The following is a 17,072-nucleotide window of genomic DNA, read 5'->3' as shown; positions in this document are numbered from 1 at the left end:
GTGTTTGATAAGCTGGAACTCTGAGGCCTGGATGAAATGCCGAGCAAAATGCTCAGTGATAGAGTCCGAGCTGGTAAGGACAACACCATCCAGGGAAATTCCTGGGACACCCTCAGGAGTGCAGCGACCAAAAATATGCCTGATCTATGCTGACACATGTGAAGATGGAGTGGGCAGCCCTATAGCGGCAACATATCGTCCCCAACAAATCTGTTTCTACTGTTTAAGAAGATAAAGGGCCGTGGCACAAAGCTGTTCAAAGGCCAGGAGGTGGTTGGGAGATGGATGCTGTTTGTAGCATCGGAGGACACAGCTGTGGTCTTTAATATCTGCAGAAATTTCAAGGCCCCACCAAGGGGCAGTCTTCCGCCAAGGAGACCCCAACAAAGACTGAATCACTGAAACAGCTAGTGGAAGGATGGCATTGGTCAAACTCCGCACAGACTCATCAGTGCTGTCATGTGATGAAGCGGTTGGGATGGCAGCCAAGGAAAGGGCATCCCAATCCACATTACTACAAGCCTACATGGAAGCGTGCCCAGGTGAGTGACGCTGAAGATAAGACAACCACAAAATGATAGCTGTTGCACAAATAGTTGTGAATGCCCCATAGAATGGAGGGGAGGAATCCAGGGCTGTAGATCAATGGCTGAGATAGAGCCATGTACCGCATGAAAGTGTATGGGAGCCCCAGTGTTGAGGAGGCAGAAATCAAGCCCTGCCAGCAGGTCTTCAACAATCCTGCTGTGGTGAGTGGTCACAGTACCACCTCACAGAGGGTTATGGGCCTCAAAATCCCCAAGGGGAAGGAACGAAGGAAGGAGCTGTGTAAGGAGGTCAAAAAGAGCAGGAAGCATAGGAGGCCAGTCAGGTGAAGATAAAGATTGCAAATCATTACCACAGAGTCTAAATGGTTCCGATGGCCACTGCTTCTAGTGTGGTTTGAAGAGGCAGCCAGGGACTAAATGTCCAAGCAGACCAAGTTATAGACACTACCAGAGGCTCCCAAAAGGTTGGCCTCGTTCCGACAGATGGTTTGGAAACCATGAAGAGTCGGTAAATGACTATCCACGAAACGAGATTCTTGCAATGCAACACGAGCTACTGAGTAGAGACAAAGAAGAGACTGCAATTCTGGAAGGTGACAGTAGTAACCATTACAGTTCCATTGGAGGAGAGTAGTACAAGAATCAATCATTGTGTCGAGTCAGTGTCCATCATCATTAATGACGGAGGGCAAGAGGAGGTGTGGTCAGGAAGAGGGCAAGTCGAGGGAAGGAAATGGTAACTGCCACAGAGGAGGAAAGAGAAGGGGACAGAATGGAGGTATGAAGGAAGGAAGAGAAGGAAGGGACACAACAGAAGAAAAGTTAAATTTTAAAGATACCAGGCGGAGACAGTCAAATTTCTGTCAGGCCTCAGAGTAACAGACGTTCAAGAGTTTTGTTCCTGAATCTTCCTTTCCCTTTTGTAGATCAGGCAGTCTGGTGAGCAATAAGAATGTGGTCTGGAACAGTTCATACACTTGGACAGTGGAGTGCAAGGACTCCCAACATGGAGAGGGCAGTTGCAGTCACCACAAATAGGACTTGCCTCACATTGTGAAGATGTGTGACCAAATGGAGACACCAGAAACAGTGCTTGGGAGATGGGGCACAGGGCTTCACATTGCAATGGCAAACCGTAACTTTCACTTTTCCAGAAGGGTACCCCCTCAAAATCCAGGATGAAAGTGCTGGTATCAATGCGATTATTCTTGTGACCTCTCCAGACTCACTCAATGAAATGTATACTGGCATCGTGCCAGATAAGTCCCAAGTTCCTCATCAGATTGAAGGAGCAGGTCTCAGTGGGAAATAATGCTCTGGGTCATATTTAAGGATTAGTGAGGAATAACACTCACTGGGACGTCTCCTAAGTGCTCACACACACAAAGGGATGCCAACTGACTGGCAGAAGAGGTTTTAATCATTACAGAATCTGATCACACCTCACTAAGGGAGTCAACTTCACCAAATTTATCTTTGATGTGTTCTACAAAAAATAATGATCTGGTAGCAGCGAAAGTTTCCCTGCATGTCCTGGAACAAACCAAGTAACAGGGAAAGGGTTTCGCCCCAAGCCATCAGGCCAGGCCCTATTCCTGGGGAGTGCTCAGGCAGGGGAAGGCCGGAAGAGCAAAAGCAGGAGTACAAAGAGTAGTGTTCCTATCGGAAGAGATGGCCGTAGAAGAGCCACTAGGAACGCAGAACTTAGCACATTTCATGTGCAGAGTGTCCACCCATTCCAATAAGGTGCTCACTCCATGGGTACGATGCAGCTGTTGCAATGGCTGCCTGGTGTGGCGGGAGTTCCAATGCCACAAAAAGATGAGCAAACTACTACTAGGTACACACAAGGCGGTGACAGCTCAGGTACTAGAAAAGAGCAAGGAGCCAGGACAGGAGGCAAAGGAGTTAGTATGGGAAGGAGTGGATATGGCAAAGGGAGTGCAGCCTGGGAGAAACGAGAGGTTGCAATACCTCAGGGCCCCATGTGTACCACACACATACCCACAAAAGAGCTGTGGACTCCTTGGGGGCTTGTGGAAAAGGAGATAAGTAAAAAGACTAAGGATGTGTTGGTGGAATAGAGGGCTGTGTAGTGCTGGAATGGGAACAGGGAAGGAGCTAGATGAGTAAGGACAATGACTAACGATGGTTGAGGTCAGGAGGATTATGGAAATGTGGGATATATTGCAGGGAGAGTTCCCACCTGCGCAATTCTGAAAAGCTGGTGTTGGTCGGAATGATACAGGTGGCACAGGCTCTGAAATTGTGACTGAAATGAAGAACTTAGTGTTGGGAGATGTGCTCAGCAATGGGGTTGTCCAGCTGTTTCTTGGCCACAGTTTACCAGTGGCCACTCAAGCACACAGACAGCTTGTTGGTTGTCATGCCCACGTACAATGAAGTAGTCCAGTCACTAAAATCACCTATCCCGTCAAAGGCGGGGCACCTGCAAAACTAGTCATATGATCTACAAGCTAAGCTGCAAGCACTGTGCTTCCTTCTACATGGGCATGACAATCAACAAGCTGTCTGTTGGCATGAATGGCCACCAACGAACTGTGGCCAAGAAATGATGGATCACCCCATTGCTGAGCACCCCTCACCCAGCACGACGTTCTTCATTTTAATGACTGCTTCACAGCTTGTGCCAACTGGATCCTTCCCACCAACACCAGCTTTTCTAAACTGCACCTGTGAGAACTCTCCCTGCAATATATCCTATGTTCCAGTAACCCTCATGGCCTCAAACTTTTTTAGTCATCACCCTTACTCATTCGTCCCTTTCCTTTTCCCATTCCAGCTCTACACAGCCCTCTATTCCACCAATGCACTCACAGTCTTTTTAATGTTCTCCTTTTCCACTACCCCCCTCTTCCCCCTACCTTCTGTCTAACCTCCTGACTGCACCTAGCTGCCCTACTCTGTCTCCAACTCGTCCCTGTACACTCCCACAAGCAGCACCTTACTGCTCCTACCCCTTACCCCTACTCTGCTATCCCTCCCCACCCTAGCCTCCACCTTACTCCCACCACCCAGTTGTCTCTCCAATCCTGCACTGCTGCTCACAGTCTGGCTTCAGCTGCCAGAGACTGTGGTTGTCCGTGTGTGTGTGTGTGTGTGTGTTATCTAATTTTAACAAAGGCCTTTTTGGTCAAAAGGTCACTTTCCGACAGCCTTTTTGTTGTGCCTATCTGTGACTCAGCATCTCAGCTATTTGGTGAGTAGCAACTATTCTTTTCATAACTCAAAATATTATGAATACAAATATCATTCATGCAGATGGCGACACAGATTAGGAATGTACTACCGTTTATGATAACATCACCAGCCATGTACTGTGAGCCACTGGCTGCCATAGGAAACCACCACCAACATCATTCACACAGCAACATTATTCAACTGTTCAGCAGTTACAATCTCCACAAAATGCATTTAGGCAAGTGTACATCCACATCCCTGTCTATATCTTTACTCCACAAGCCACTGTACAGCTAGTAGAAGATTGTACATGTTGTACCAGCATCATTCCCCTCCCCAAAAAAAGGATGGGGAGCATGAAGTAATATGTTGGCACCATGAGTGTACTTAATTTATGGAACTTTTCTATAATGGTCACATCAGAAACAAGTTAGAAGAAGTAATTAGTTTTTTTCATTTATACAAGGCGCAAGAAGTCCAAAATACTGCTCTTTTGCTTGTACATTCAATAGTTACATTTACGCCCTTCATTAAAACCACTATTTCCTCACTGTGGTCTATATTTTAAACTTTTTTAAAATGTTTCACAGAAAAACAAGAACATGCTTGCCCAAAATCCCCATTTCTGCAGTGGTCCCTATACTTTGTTAGTTAAAATACATGTGCTTGCATGACATTACAGTCACCATACTGGCCAATAACATAAAGGTTCAAAGCACATTGGTTGTATTATATTCTTCAATACATCCCCAGGTACATTTACACAAATTCTGGTATGGTTGGTGGCACTGCTCCAGTATCTTAACTACTGTGCCAGTTGATCAGCTGCTGATAGTAAGTTGGAGGTCTATTTCCAATGGTGGTGTTTGAAAAACATGAAAGTACTTTCCGAAGATTATTTTAATAACTGTCTGAACCTGAGTTGAGATGGCAAGAACAGAGCATGGCACAGTGTTAATTTGGAAGGGAGTGATGTGGTTGAGGCACTGGATTTGTATTCCATGGGTGCATTTTCTTAACTCCATCTAGTCATCTGATTTACACTGACCACATTATGACCACCTACCTAATAGGTGGTAGGTATAGCCACCTTTGGCATGGACACAGCAGCAACACATAGTGCCATGGAAGCAACGAGGCCTTGTTAGGTCACTGGGAGAAGTTTGCTCCACATCAGCGTACACAAGTCACCTAATTCCTGTAAATTCCAGTGGGGGACGATGAGCTCTGACACCAAGTTCAATCACATCATAGATGTGTTCAGCCAGTTTCAGATCTGGTGAGTTGAGGGGCCAGGAAATCTATTGGAACTCGCCGCTGTGTTCCTTGAACCCCTCCATCACACTCCTGGTCTTGTGACATAGCGCATTATCTTGTTGAAAAATGCAACTGCCATCGAGAAACATGATCATCATGAAGGGATGTACGTGTTCTGCAATCAGTGTATGATACTCCTTGGCCATCATGGTGCCTTGCACAAGCTCCACTGGACCCACAGATGCCCACATGAATGTTCCCCATAGCATAATGGAGCCACTGCCAGCTTGTCTCTGTCCAGCAGTATTTGTATCAAGGAGCTCTTACCCTGGAAGAAGACAGATTTTCGCATTCCCATAAGCATGACAAAGAAGCTATCAGGATTCATCAGACCATGCAATGCTCTGCCACCGCGCCAACGTGCAGTGCCAACGGCCATATGCCCATTTCAGTTGTATTTGTCAATGTTGTGATGTTTACATCATACATGGGTCATTGGCTGTGGAGGCCAATCTTTAAAAGTGTTTGCTCCACTGTGTGTTCAGACACACTTGCTCTCTGCTTAACATTAAGGTCTGATGTTAGTTCACCACAGTTTGCCAATGGTCCTGTTTTACCAGTCTGCCCAGCCAATGACATCTGACATCTGTAAATGGGGGTGGCTGCCCAGCCCCACGCCATCTGAACGTGGATCACCTGGACAGGTTTATATCAACAGTGGGTTGGTGGTCATAATGTTCTGACTGATTTCCTATAGTTGACTTGCATCACTTCAACTGAAAGTCGGGTTGACTATTTCAACATGCTATGGCTGATTTGTTCTACATTTCCTGTACCTAAGTTAGCACTCAGTTTCAAATGAACTCAATGTCACCAAGATATTAAGCCTCTATCATAAGGATCACTCTACTTCTGCACATTCTCTCTAAGATACATTTCTCACTCCTTATTTGAAACTTTGACAGATTCAAACTGTATGCTGGACCACAATAATCACAACCAGCACTCACAATGTCAGTTCTTTCAGTACCTTTCTCATACTTTCCAAATCTTCCAGTACCTTTCTCATACTTTCCAAATCTTCCAGTACCTCTCTCATACTTTGCAAACTTCACGTAAGTTCTCTGGATTGAAACATTGTATATTTAAGGAATTCGTGGATGATTTTGAAGCCAAATATGTCAATGTTCAATACCACTCCAAAGTTCAATAGTTAAGCTGTGGATAATCTCTGAAGAGGTTCCTTACTTTGTGAGAAGAGATTGCAACATTCCTAGAGATGAGCAGAAAAGAGAATATGTACCTCTGTGATCCTCGTTGGACTGGTTAATTTGCCCAGAAGCAGCAGTGTTCTTAGGGTGTACAGTTGTGACAAAGAATTGTTTATGACTAATTCTCTGAGAGGTGATTGCACTAGAATTTTAATGCATCTTTAGCTGCCATTTCTTAAACAATGTTCTGAAGGTATAATTTACTCTTTCAATTCAACTCTAAATGCCATATTTACATGTAAAAATTTTAGTGCAGCTGAACTATCTTTCACACTCAAAAAAATAGTAAAAAAAAACTCTATCATGTGATGTTTCATAATGAATGACACATACTAACAAATGTAAATTGCTGCCTGTTCAATTTAACCGAGGATAATGATTTAATCCTGATTATACGGAAAAATGTAATTACTACCAACAAGTTAAAATTTCTTCCAAGCAGCAACTAAATTAAGTCTTCCATGTCTTCCAGTACTGTTAAATACAGATTAACTGTCAACAACTATGAAAAGGATAGAGTGCTTTTCATCATAAAGATGACACGTTGAGTTTGTGACAAAGCAAGCTGGGATCTTTTTACTTCCTCTCTTGTTTTGCCATCTGCCTCCTTAAATTCATTTTATTTTCAGTTTTTGACTAATTACCATTAACACTTATGAGTATAATCTGCATTTTCATAAAATAGAAAGGCTGGCCCTCAATCTTAAGGACTATACCACCAGATCTAATTTTGTGTGTGTCATCAATTTCCTAATTTATTTTGATTATTCCTAGTTAATATATTTTGTTACAGGGTGAAATCAGTAATTGTTCCATGACTTAGATTCTATTGTTGACTTATAAACAAATATAAATTCTACACTGATTATACATATTTGGAAGACAAACCACTAGCAGTCTTTAAGTATTTATTTGGCTCTATTCCAAAACATGTTAGCAAAGCCAGCCCTTAATTAATTCCAAAATAATTACCAGATTTGTCAAAAGTATTGTTTGTATAGCACTATCTTTTAATTTCATCATTTAAACAAATAATTCAGCCTAACCCTTGTAGTAGAAGAAACTATTAAAAAAGAAGGAATTTCTCTATATATTCAGTTAATGGAATGAGTTATGTTTAATTGTAATTTCTGTAAATTAAACATCGAACAACGTATAGTTTCAGTACCTACTATAGTGAGGATATATAAAGGCCTGATTTTGGTCTCTAGACAGTCAGTCCATGGCCGATTTTCAGACGAGAAACCTGTGTTGGTTAGATCAACAACAATGCATCAACTTAACCGTGAAATAAGTGTAACACAAATAGGCTGTGTTAAAATAATGACAGGCTGTTCAATAGTGTCACATGTACCATATTATTCTGCAAGAACTGTGTGGCTAGGTTTTTACTGCTCATAAATGTTCAATGGTAAGCTATTGTAGCAGTATGCTGATGTTTGCCTGCAAACTATTAGTGAGGCTTATCAAAAGTTAACCAATAGTGAACTGGCCATATTAACTGTTTAATTTTGGGGAAGGCGGGGGACAGGGGGGGGGGGGGGGGGGGGGGCTTGTGAACAGCGAAAATAAAGAACTGTGGAATGCAACTGTCATCACAAGTTGTAGACAGGCACAACGAAAAGACTGTTACACACTAAGCTTTCAGCCAAAGCCTTCTTCAGAAAAGAAAGGAAAACACATTTACACAAGCAGACATTTCATGCACACATGACCGCTGTCCCCAGCTGCTTTAGCCGGACCTCCAGCTATGTGTGTGTATTCCTTTCCTTTATGAAGAAGGCTTAGGCCAAAAGCTTTGTGTGTAACTGTCTTTTTGTTGCACCTGTCTCCAACTTATGTGTCATCTTTATAGTGAGTAGCCATCTATCCTTTTCATAACTGTTGATATTCCAACCTGGATTTTCCATTGCTCAGTTTCATATTTAATTGTCAGTTTTGTGTTCTTATTCCATTTATTAATTTGTCTTGCATATACAGCATAAGTCACATACCAAGTTGTTATTTTAAAAGCCTGCTCATCGGTACGAACTGTTACTGTGTCTGCAAATGAAATAAATGTTGCAATGCCGTAACTGATGAAGCAAATTTACAACGCTAAGGTGGTCGCTGTGAGCACCCTTCTGTAGCTCTTTTTCTTGGAGAAAGGGGGGGGGGGGGGGGTAAAGTAAGGGTTCAAGGCTTGCACATAGTGGAATCTGCATACACGCACACAAGCTGCCACTATCTTGGAATATTGATGAACTACTTGTGTCAGTACAAGTGGACACCTGCTGCACAGTCCCTCCGCAGTGAGTTGCTGGCTGCTGTGTTAACTAGCATGGCCTGGATGTTGAGTAGGTGTCTTTTCATCTCACAAGACCCCAAAAAGTCCATAATTATCCGGTGCTAGGGTGACAGACACAGCAACGACAGGTCAATGTAGTGTGTGTGTGTGTGTGTGTGTGTGTGTGTGTGTGTGTGTGTGTGTGTGTCACTGTAAACTGTTATTAGGGAATAAACTCATGAAGGTAGATTACTGTGTGTTCACAAAGTTCTGTACCTCACAGACCCAAAGCGTACATTTTCTAGGAATGAGCATGTTGGTTCCCAGTCGAGGGCACCCCCGTCCCCCTACGCCCCCATATACCCTCAAGTATATACTCATATTTAAATGTAAGATGAAGGCGTGGAAGAAATTCAAACAGATGGATGAGCTACTTGATATTTTACATAGCAATGTGTTACTGGAAAGATAAACAGTGGCCATTACTTCCAGATCACGCAGATGTAATGTGTGTTTCCAACAAGTACTAGTACAGATACTCTGGTTCACAAGATACCCAACATATGATTTATAATGAGAAGTTCATAAGATCCTGAATATTGATTTCTCAAGAAATTGTCACATTAAACTTGAATCTGACACACCTGCTGAGTGACAAGAGGTATCCATTCTTTCCATCGCGGAGCTGAGCGCTGATGTGCCATCGCCTCATTCTGCTTCTGCATCTTTCAGCCCATCCCTTAACTGCGCAACTGTGCATCACACCTATAAAATTTGGAATAGGCCTACATTGTATTAAAATAAGTAAAATGACAAATCTAAAAGTAAAACATTAAAAACTTACTTTTCATCACAAAAGGAAGGAAGGTCTCTATTTGGTAAGGAGACACATATGAACTGGATTATTATTTTGTCCTAGATGAGTGGAGGAATAAATAAGAAGAGAATTTGATAGTTAAAAAAGATGTCAGTCCAAATGTTGGCATATAACACTGAACCGTTAACATATGCATGGTCTTACATGAAGATTTTGCCTCCTCTTCTCCAAATGGCTCATTCATCTAGTTTTATACTATCTAGAGTTTAACAGGGAATTACAACTACAACAAATTTCGGAACTTTTAAAACTCACATAAAGCTTTGACAAAAACTAAACACATCAGAAGTGCTAAAACAATTTTAATAGTATCGTTAGCTGAAATAGATGGGTAAACATGCAGTTATGTTGTCTTCTGCTTTTCCGTTGTGTGCTGCTGTGGGTGACAGTTCGTGTGAAGAATTCTGAGAAGTTGGCACACTGAATCGTGGGTGAGATGTACGTAGTCAATGAGATCCTCATTCATAATTTGCCTATGGTTTGTAAATAAAATTAGCTGGTATTTTGTTATATAAGGCTAGAGTTTAGCCGAATGATTGATATTTTTGGCAAAATTGGTAATAGCACATACAAGTCTGTTATTCCAATGACAAAATTAAGTTTAATGCTACATTACACATTGGTCTACTACAGCAGTCTAATTTTTGGGGTGAGACTGCTTTCACCAATTCACAAGCAGATTATCACATTCCAACCTAACTTAGACTTCAGGCTATGCTACAGATCACACACACGCACACGCACACGCACACACACACACACACACACACACACACACACACACACACACATTCATTGGCTTTCCCAACTCACAACCAAACTGTCACACTCCAACCTAACTAAGCTCAGGTTTTGCTAGTGGTCAGTCTGTCAGCACATCTTTGTTTTACCAACAACCAAACAAATAAGAAAAATCAGCCAGCAACCTTAAAATTCATAATAATCAGATCTGTAAAAATTATTCTGGCATTCTACATATCAAAAACAAATGTAATCAATTCCTACTTGCCGAAAGAAATCATTAGATACAGCAGTTCTCATTAGCTATTGTATACTGTCGCCAGGTTGCCTATGAGCAAACATCAACTAATAGCTAACGTTTGCACACAATGCGAAAGCAGCCATCACCATAAGTAAACTTTGGCCGATAGATGGCAATGAGCCTTTTGATCACCAGTTGACAGTCATCATATAAGTAGACACTTTGATGTTACAGGTTTGTATCTTTTTTTTCTGTTTCCCAATGCTCTACTACAACTGTGGCTTTCAAGAGACAGTCTCGGGTCAAATATAGTAGCTGTGGGATCAAATAAGAGTCATCTACCACAATACCCAATGAATCTTGACTTTCAGTACCTAGGGTACTTAATTTGAGAAATACTGAGATAAGAAGAAGTGAAGTAATGTGGAAGTAAACGGTAATATTCACATATTACAAACCATTTGCTTGCAAACACATGGAGAAGAATCAAAACTTGGTTCATTTACTGCTGAAAGTTTATACCCTCTTACGCACAATATAGCCTACCATAGATCAAACAAAAACACTGTGCCCACAAGTTGGTAAAAAGCACAGAACACAACTATCTACAACAATGGTAGAAGTGAGTCACAAAACAACTGCTCAATATCACCACACTGTAGAATCTGAGAAAGTATTCTGAGTCCAAACACAGTGAGGTACCTCTAACAATATGAACTCTTATGTGACAAATGGCACAGCTTCCAAACACATCAGTCATGCCAAACTCACACTTGCTTTCCTCAAATGACATCCTGAAAACCATGGAAGAAGCAAACCAGTTCCTACTGTATTTCTTGACTCCTGAAAAGTATCTGATGGCATCAACTTTTATTAACAAAATGCGATCATTTAGTGTATCAAAATTTGTGACTGGACTGGTGGTTCTGGGTCTGCAACATATTGTCTTGGATGGAGAGTCACCAACTGAAGCTGAGGTGCAAAGACTGGAGGCTTGCTTTAAACATTCATACATGTAAAACTGTGCACTTCATAAAAACAGAGTACCTGATTAATGCAGTATCAATGAGTCATAACTGGAATCAGCTGATTCAGGCAAATATTGGGATGTAACAATTTGTGGGGATACAAACTGGAATAATCCCAGAGACACTGTAATAGGTGAAGCCAGTGGCAGACATTAGTTAATTTGCAGAATACTGGGAAAACACAGTCAATCTACAAAGGAGGTTCCTCGAACACTTGTGCAACCCGTCCTAGGATATTGGTCAAATTGCAAGAGCCATACCAAATAGAGCTAAAGGGGGTTCTGCCTGTATATAATGATGGGCAGCATTAATGGTCACAAGTTTTTTAAGTCAAAGAAATGCTGAAAAGCCTGAACTGGCAGTTGCTTGAAGGTAGAGCCCCACTGTCCTGGTAAAATCTGCTTGCAAAGTTTCAAGAACTCATATTAAAGTAAGAAATTTAGGAATATACAACAGCTTCCTATGCAGTGTCCCCCACACACATGGCAAAGACAAAATTAGACTAATTACAGTGCAAGCAGAAGTATTTAAGCAGTCATTCTCCCCATGCTCCTTACGTATGTGGAACACGAAGAAAATCCAATACAATGAGAAGTCCATTCTGCACTAAATTTGCAGCGGTTTGCCGAGTGTGGATGTAGCTTCTCAGAAACATTGCATTGTTGTTAATAGTTCATGAATCAAAATACACACAAGCATCACTAATAAATCCACAAAATAGGAAATTACTTTCTGCCAAACCATATCTTGTTATGTATTTGTTTAGATCATCCTATAAACAACTGGGTGGCGTGAACAGTATACTATCTCAAACTGAGTTACAGTTACAGTCATTAGAGTTCTGTTATGGTTAAGGTCAGCATCTGGATTTATGGCAGGTTTATTTTGGGTACCTATTTGGTTGCAAATATCAGATATCAATTTAATCAGTGGTTGGTGTTATGAGGCTAACTGATGGTGACATGAAGTGGACGAAAACTTTTTGACTATTATAACTTCCTGTTACCTCATAAACTAAACTGCATTTTCAGAAATCTAAACTGCAATAGACAAATGAAATAAACTACCAACGGTGGGTAAATAATTATGAAAAATGGTATTTTTTTCATGCAAATACAGTAAGCAGTCGTTAGTAAAATTTCAGCTGTTCTGGGCAGCAATTACGAAAGTTGGAATTGGGGAGTTAGTAGTTTGGACGTACAGCACAAAATATCGTAATAACGATTTCCTTTCCTCCCCTGCCCTCCCCCCACCCGCCACAGCACCGTACCGCTCAAATGGCTGATATTTTATAGAATAAAGCCCGACGGGCACTACAAATTATGGAGTCCTTCCTTTTCACTGCTGGGCAACGACTATATCATCATAATCGTTTACTTTCACTGTAGTTACTTTCTGATATTCCCGTATCTCATGCAACCACTGCGGTATTCACATTGGGTGCAGTAAACAGCGAACTTAAGTATTTTCAGCAGATCAAAAAATAAATACAGTGGTAGCGTTAGTTGCCCTTCGATCACCTTTTACCAAAATTAACGTATTGTCAGTGTCGGTACTGACTGATATGTGAGAATATGAAAACGCTAAATACTAAGTAGCAGGAAACTACATAATATTGTTCTTACCAAATAGTAAATATACAAATTTCAGTTGTCATTACAGGGTAGTTATGTATCTCTGCACACTGCAGCGCCATCGAGACCTTCACACATCAAACTACTTGGCTGTCACAAATGCAGACATATCAGACACCCTATCGCTAGCCACAGCAAGTGTTTGTCACGTGAGGACGAGCGTTAATGTATATAAGGCCATAAGTCTTCAAATCAGTTACTATTTCAAGTTGTTGATACGTCATAAAAATCTCGCAATGGAAAAATCACCATTCACATATGGCAATCACACATTTTCTTGTTTTGACAACTACAGGTTAGCAGAAAACTTAAAAACACAACATTCACAGATGTTACAAAGCTACCAACCAACTACCAAAGATAAACGTAATCATTCATAAGTTTCAACGATAACAATTTTTACGTATAATTAGTATATTTTCCAGTTATTTGATCCGTTCTTTCATGCATCGTAATATCATAATGAGTGAAATCATTAGGAAAATCTGTCAGGTAGTTTATACATTACTAAAGTGTTATACTTAAAGAAATACCAACCAATGGTGCTTCTACCCAGCAGAAATGTTCTACAAAGGCGTTGTCTGCCGATGCTCACTAAGAAATTTTTAGAAAGATTTGAAACAATGATATGTAAATGCTTCAAGAATAAAGGACACCACTCACCAAAAATCAGAAACATTGAGTTGTCAACAGGCACACACAAAAGAAACAAAACTTGGTAGCTTTCAGAGTTATACTTTGACGAGCTGGAGAAAATTGAATACACACATACACACGCCTTTGTCCCTGCATGCTCCCATTTCGACCGACACCACCAAAGTTATTTTTCGGCAGGTGGACTGGGAGCTGTGGGGGTAGTGTCGGGCGGGGCAGGTAGAGGGAAATGGGAGCGGGAGGCAGGGATAGGGATTGGAGGTGGGTGGCTAGCAGCTCGGAGGGAGGCGGCCAGTTTGCAAGTTATGAATGCAGGAGGAAGGGGTGGCAGGTATATAGGCTGGCACAAACGTAGCAGCCAATGGGAAGCAGCACTTGCTGAAGTAGATATGGGGACATGAATTGGGATGTGTTGACAGGAAACGGGAAGGGTAAACTGATGGGTGGAGGATCCGATGGCAGTAGGTTACCTGAGATTGTGACCACGACAATTACAGGAGTGGAAGATTTGTTGCAAGGACGACTCCCATCAGTACAGTTCAGAGGAGCTGGTGGTGCAGGGAAGGATCCAGATGGCTCAGCCTTTGAAGCAACCACTGAAATTGAGAGTGTTGTGCTCAGCTGCACGTTGTGCAATCAGGTGGACAATTTTACTCTTGACAACAGTTTTCTGGTAGCCATTCATCTTGGTGGACAGCTGGTTGGTAGTCATATCAATATAAAAAAAACTGTGCAATGATTTAACAGAACTGCTATATGACTTGGCTACTTTCACAGGTAGCCTGACCTCATGAGGTAGGATAAGCCTGTGACAGGACTGGAGTAGGAAGTGCTAGGTGGGTGGATTGAGGAGGTCTTGCAACTTGGTTTTCACAGGGATATGATCCCTGTGGCAACTGGTTGGGAATGGGGATGGGCTAGGAGTTCTGTAGGTTGGGTGGGCGATGTAATACCCTCATTTGAGAGCAGAATGAGAGATAATTAAAGCCCTGGCGAAGGATACGATTCAGTTTTTCTAGTCCAGGGTGATATTACGTGACGACTGGGTGCCACTTTGTAGCTGGTTTTTTTTGGGTGGTGGTAGGACTGGGATGAGTGCTTGTGAAGGGCTCTGCAAGACCTTCAGTATGCTAAGCAATGAGGGTTCTTGTCACTCCAGATACGTTGTCTAAGGTGGCTAGGCTCCTGTAAGTGCCCTGGACTCAATCTCAGGTAACCCACTGTATCTGCACCCTCCACCCACAAAGCATAGAAGTAAATAGAGGAGCCTTTTCCATGGCGAAGCACCATATGGCGTATGCCCATGCTCTCCACCTCTTGAGTGTATACTGCTTTTACTACAGCTGCAATCTCGCTGCTGTTAGTTTTCAAGTTAACGATAACCTATTATTGTAGAGTATCCGACATCAGCAAACGGAACTAAACTCAATTAACATACAGATAGGTCCAAAGGCATCAGACAATATTCAACAGTGCATGATTGACACTCATGGCTTGACAATTAACTGTCACATTGTAGTCATAGTGTGCTACTACTTCTGTGTATTCTTAGCGTCTGCCGAAATGGATAATCATTGTGCAAATATACGTTATCGAAGAGTATGCTTGGATGGAAAAGAGTTGATAAATAACTCAGTTCAGTTCTTTCGAGAAGAAAAACAGAAAGGTAAGCTTCATGTTAAAAATGTAAAAGTAGGTCTTTTCTGTTTGAGAGAGAGGGAATTGTAGCGAGGTGTGCACACTTTCTTAGAACAATCAGAGAAAACGAGAAAGGTGCAAAGAAACCAACAACTGTGATCAGAAGCCCAGTGCCAGTTATTAGATCGTAAAACAATAGTTTCTTTTAATTTCATACACTTCTCTCATGAAGAATGTATCAATAGTAAATGTATTACAATGTCCTTCAGTTATCAAAAATGTAACAAACGTTTTTTTTTTCATTCCTATGCTTTCCTGTAGAAGAACATATTAAAAGTGAACGTATCGTTATCTCCTATACACACAATCGCATTGTTCGAACGCAAAAAAGCTTTATTTTCCTGTTGTCTATTTCAGATGGCTTTTCTGTAGACATGTGTTAACAGAATGTACGTTTGTTTTACTTGCTTCGCATATATCAAGTACAGTTCTGGAGCCATGTTATGGTTATACTGCTCTTGCATCATTTGAAACAACCAGTAATGGAGCACGTCAACAGTTGCAGCGAGCTCAGCTAAAATGGCAATTGTAAGGTGCACAATTCAGACATTAATGACCCAAAATATAAAATAATGTACATTCTGAGCAAAATAATACCGGTAATATAGGTAACATTGTTTATGAAAACAGGGTAGCATAGACTGAAAAAACATACAGACAGCTTCATGCGTTGGGTTTTTCTTTCATTTCCAGCTTCGGTTTGTACCGGCAGTATATGAAGACAAGGAAGATAAAGCAGCTCTGCACTTGACATAGCAGGCAGCAATAGCCAAGCGAATGGCATGCAGCTGCCAAAGTCATCATGGAGAATGTGCAGTGCATCTCCCAAATTTTCTCGAGTATGGAAAGAGATAGGACTCTCCTTCTACTGTTAAAAATAATATCGATATGTTAAGTATATTTCGTATGCAGTAACGGTTGGCATAAAGTGAACCAAATATAAACTGGCCAGCAAGTACATTTTTCACTGAAATCTTTCCAAAATTAGCACAATGTTCTACTTTACCACAAAGTATCACAAGAACTATGGACCATAATGAAAAATACAAAAGCTCATCGTTAAGCTGCAATACATAGCTATAAGGTGCAGAAAAGTAGTAGTTTCCTCGAAATCGAATGAGAAAGATTGCATAGTGGAGAACACATATGAATTTCAAAACAGTGGTATTCATTTTTTTATGCAAAAAGTAAAATTTTACTAAGAAGCTAACTACACTGATGGCTGTAGCTTTGCTTCATCTACACAAAACAATTTTTCGAAGCAAATCAGATGACTTGAAATTTCACTTGTTGGTACCCAGAATGAGGGGGAAACCTGACACACCTCATGTGGCTCAAACACCATTCTATTTAATTCTATGCACTTTGCCTCCACCCACCAGTTTCCCCTTCTTCAATTCTGTTATCCCCTCCCAATTCATATTCCCACATTGTCTTCTGTGTGTGTCGTTTCTCATCAGCCACTACAATCATGTCAGCCCATATACCTGCCACCCCTTCCTCCCACATTCATAACCTGCACACAAGCTGCCACCCTCGGAGCTGGGCCGGCCGGTGTGGCCGTGCGGTTCTAATTGCGTCAGTTTGGAACTGCGTGACCGCTACGGTCGTAGGTTCGAATCCTGCCTCGGGCATGGATGTGTGTGATGTCCTTAG

At 41.6% G+C, this 17,072-nt stretch overlaps 1 protein-coding gene across 1 annotated transcript in view; it reads right to left on the bottom strand.

Annotated features, from left to right (window-relative positions):
• LOC124593669 (UV radiation resistance-associated gene protein) overlaps window positions 1–13,395 on the bottom strand; it is a 105,327-nt gene extending 91,932 nt beyond the window's left edge. Inside the window, exons 1-2 of the mRNA XM_047131955.1 lie at window positions 13,056–13,395; window positions 9,188–9,308 (exon numbers count right to left, since the gene is read on the bottom strand). Of these exons, the coding sequence (XP_046987911.1) occupies window positions 9,188–9,268 (81 nt within the window). The 5' untranslated portion in view covers window positions 9,269–9,308; window positions 13,056–13,395. The remainder of the gene's footprint in view (window positions 1–9,187; window positions 9,309–13,055) is intronic.
• Window positions 13,396–17,072: the final 3,677 nt, after the last annotated feature.

The sequence above is a fragment of the Schistocerca americana genome, chromosome 2 (assembly GCF_021461395.2).
Source record: "Schistocerca americana isolate TAMUIC-IGC-003095 chromosome 2, iqSchAmer2.1, whole genome shotgun sequence".
Lineage (NCBI taxonomy): Eukaryota > Metazoa > Arthropoda > Insecta > Orthoptera > Acrididae > Schistocerca > Schistocerca americana.
Note: the sequence above shows the minus strand (reverse complement) of the source record. Positions and strands in the feature narration are given on the sequence as shown.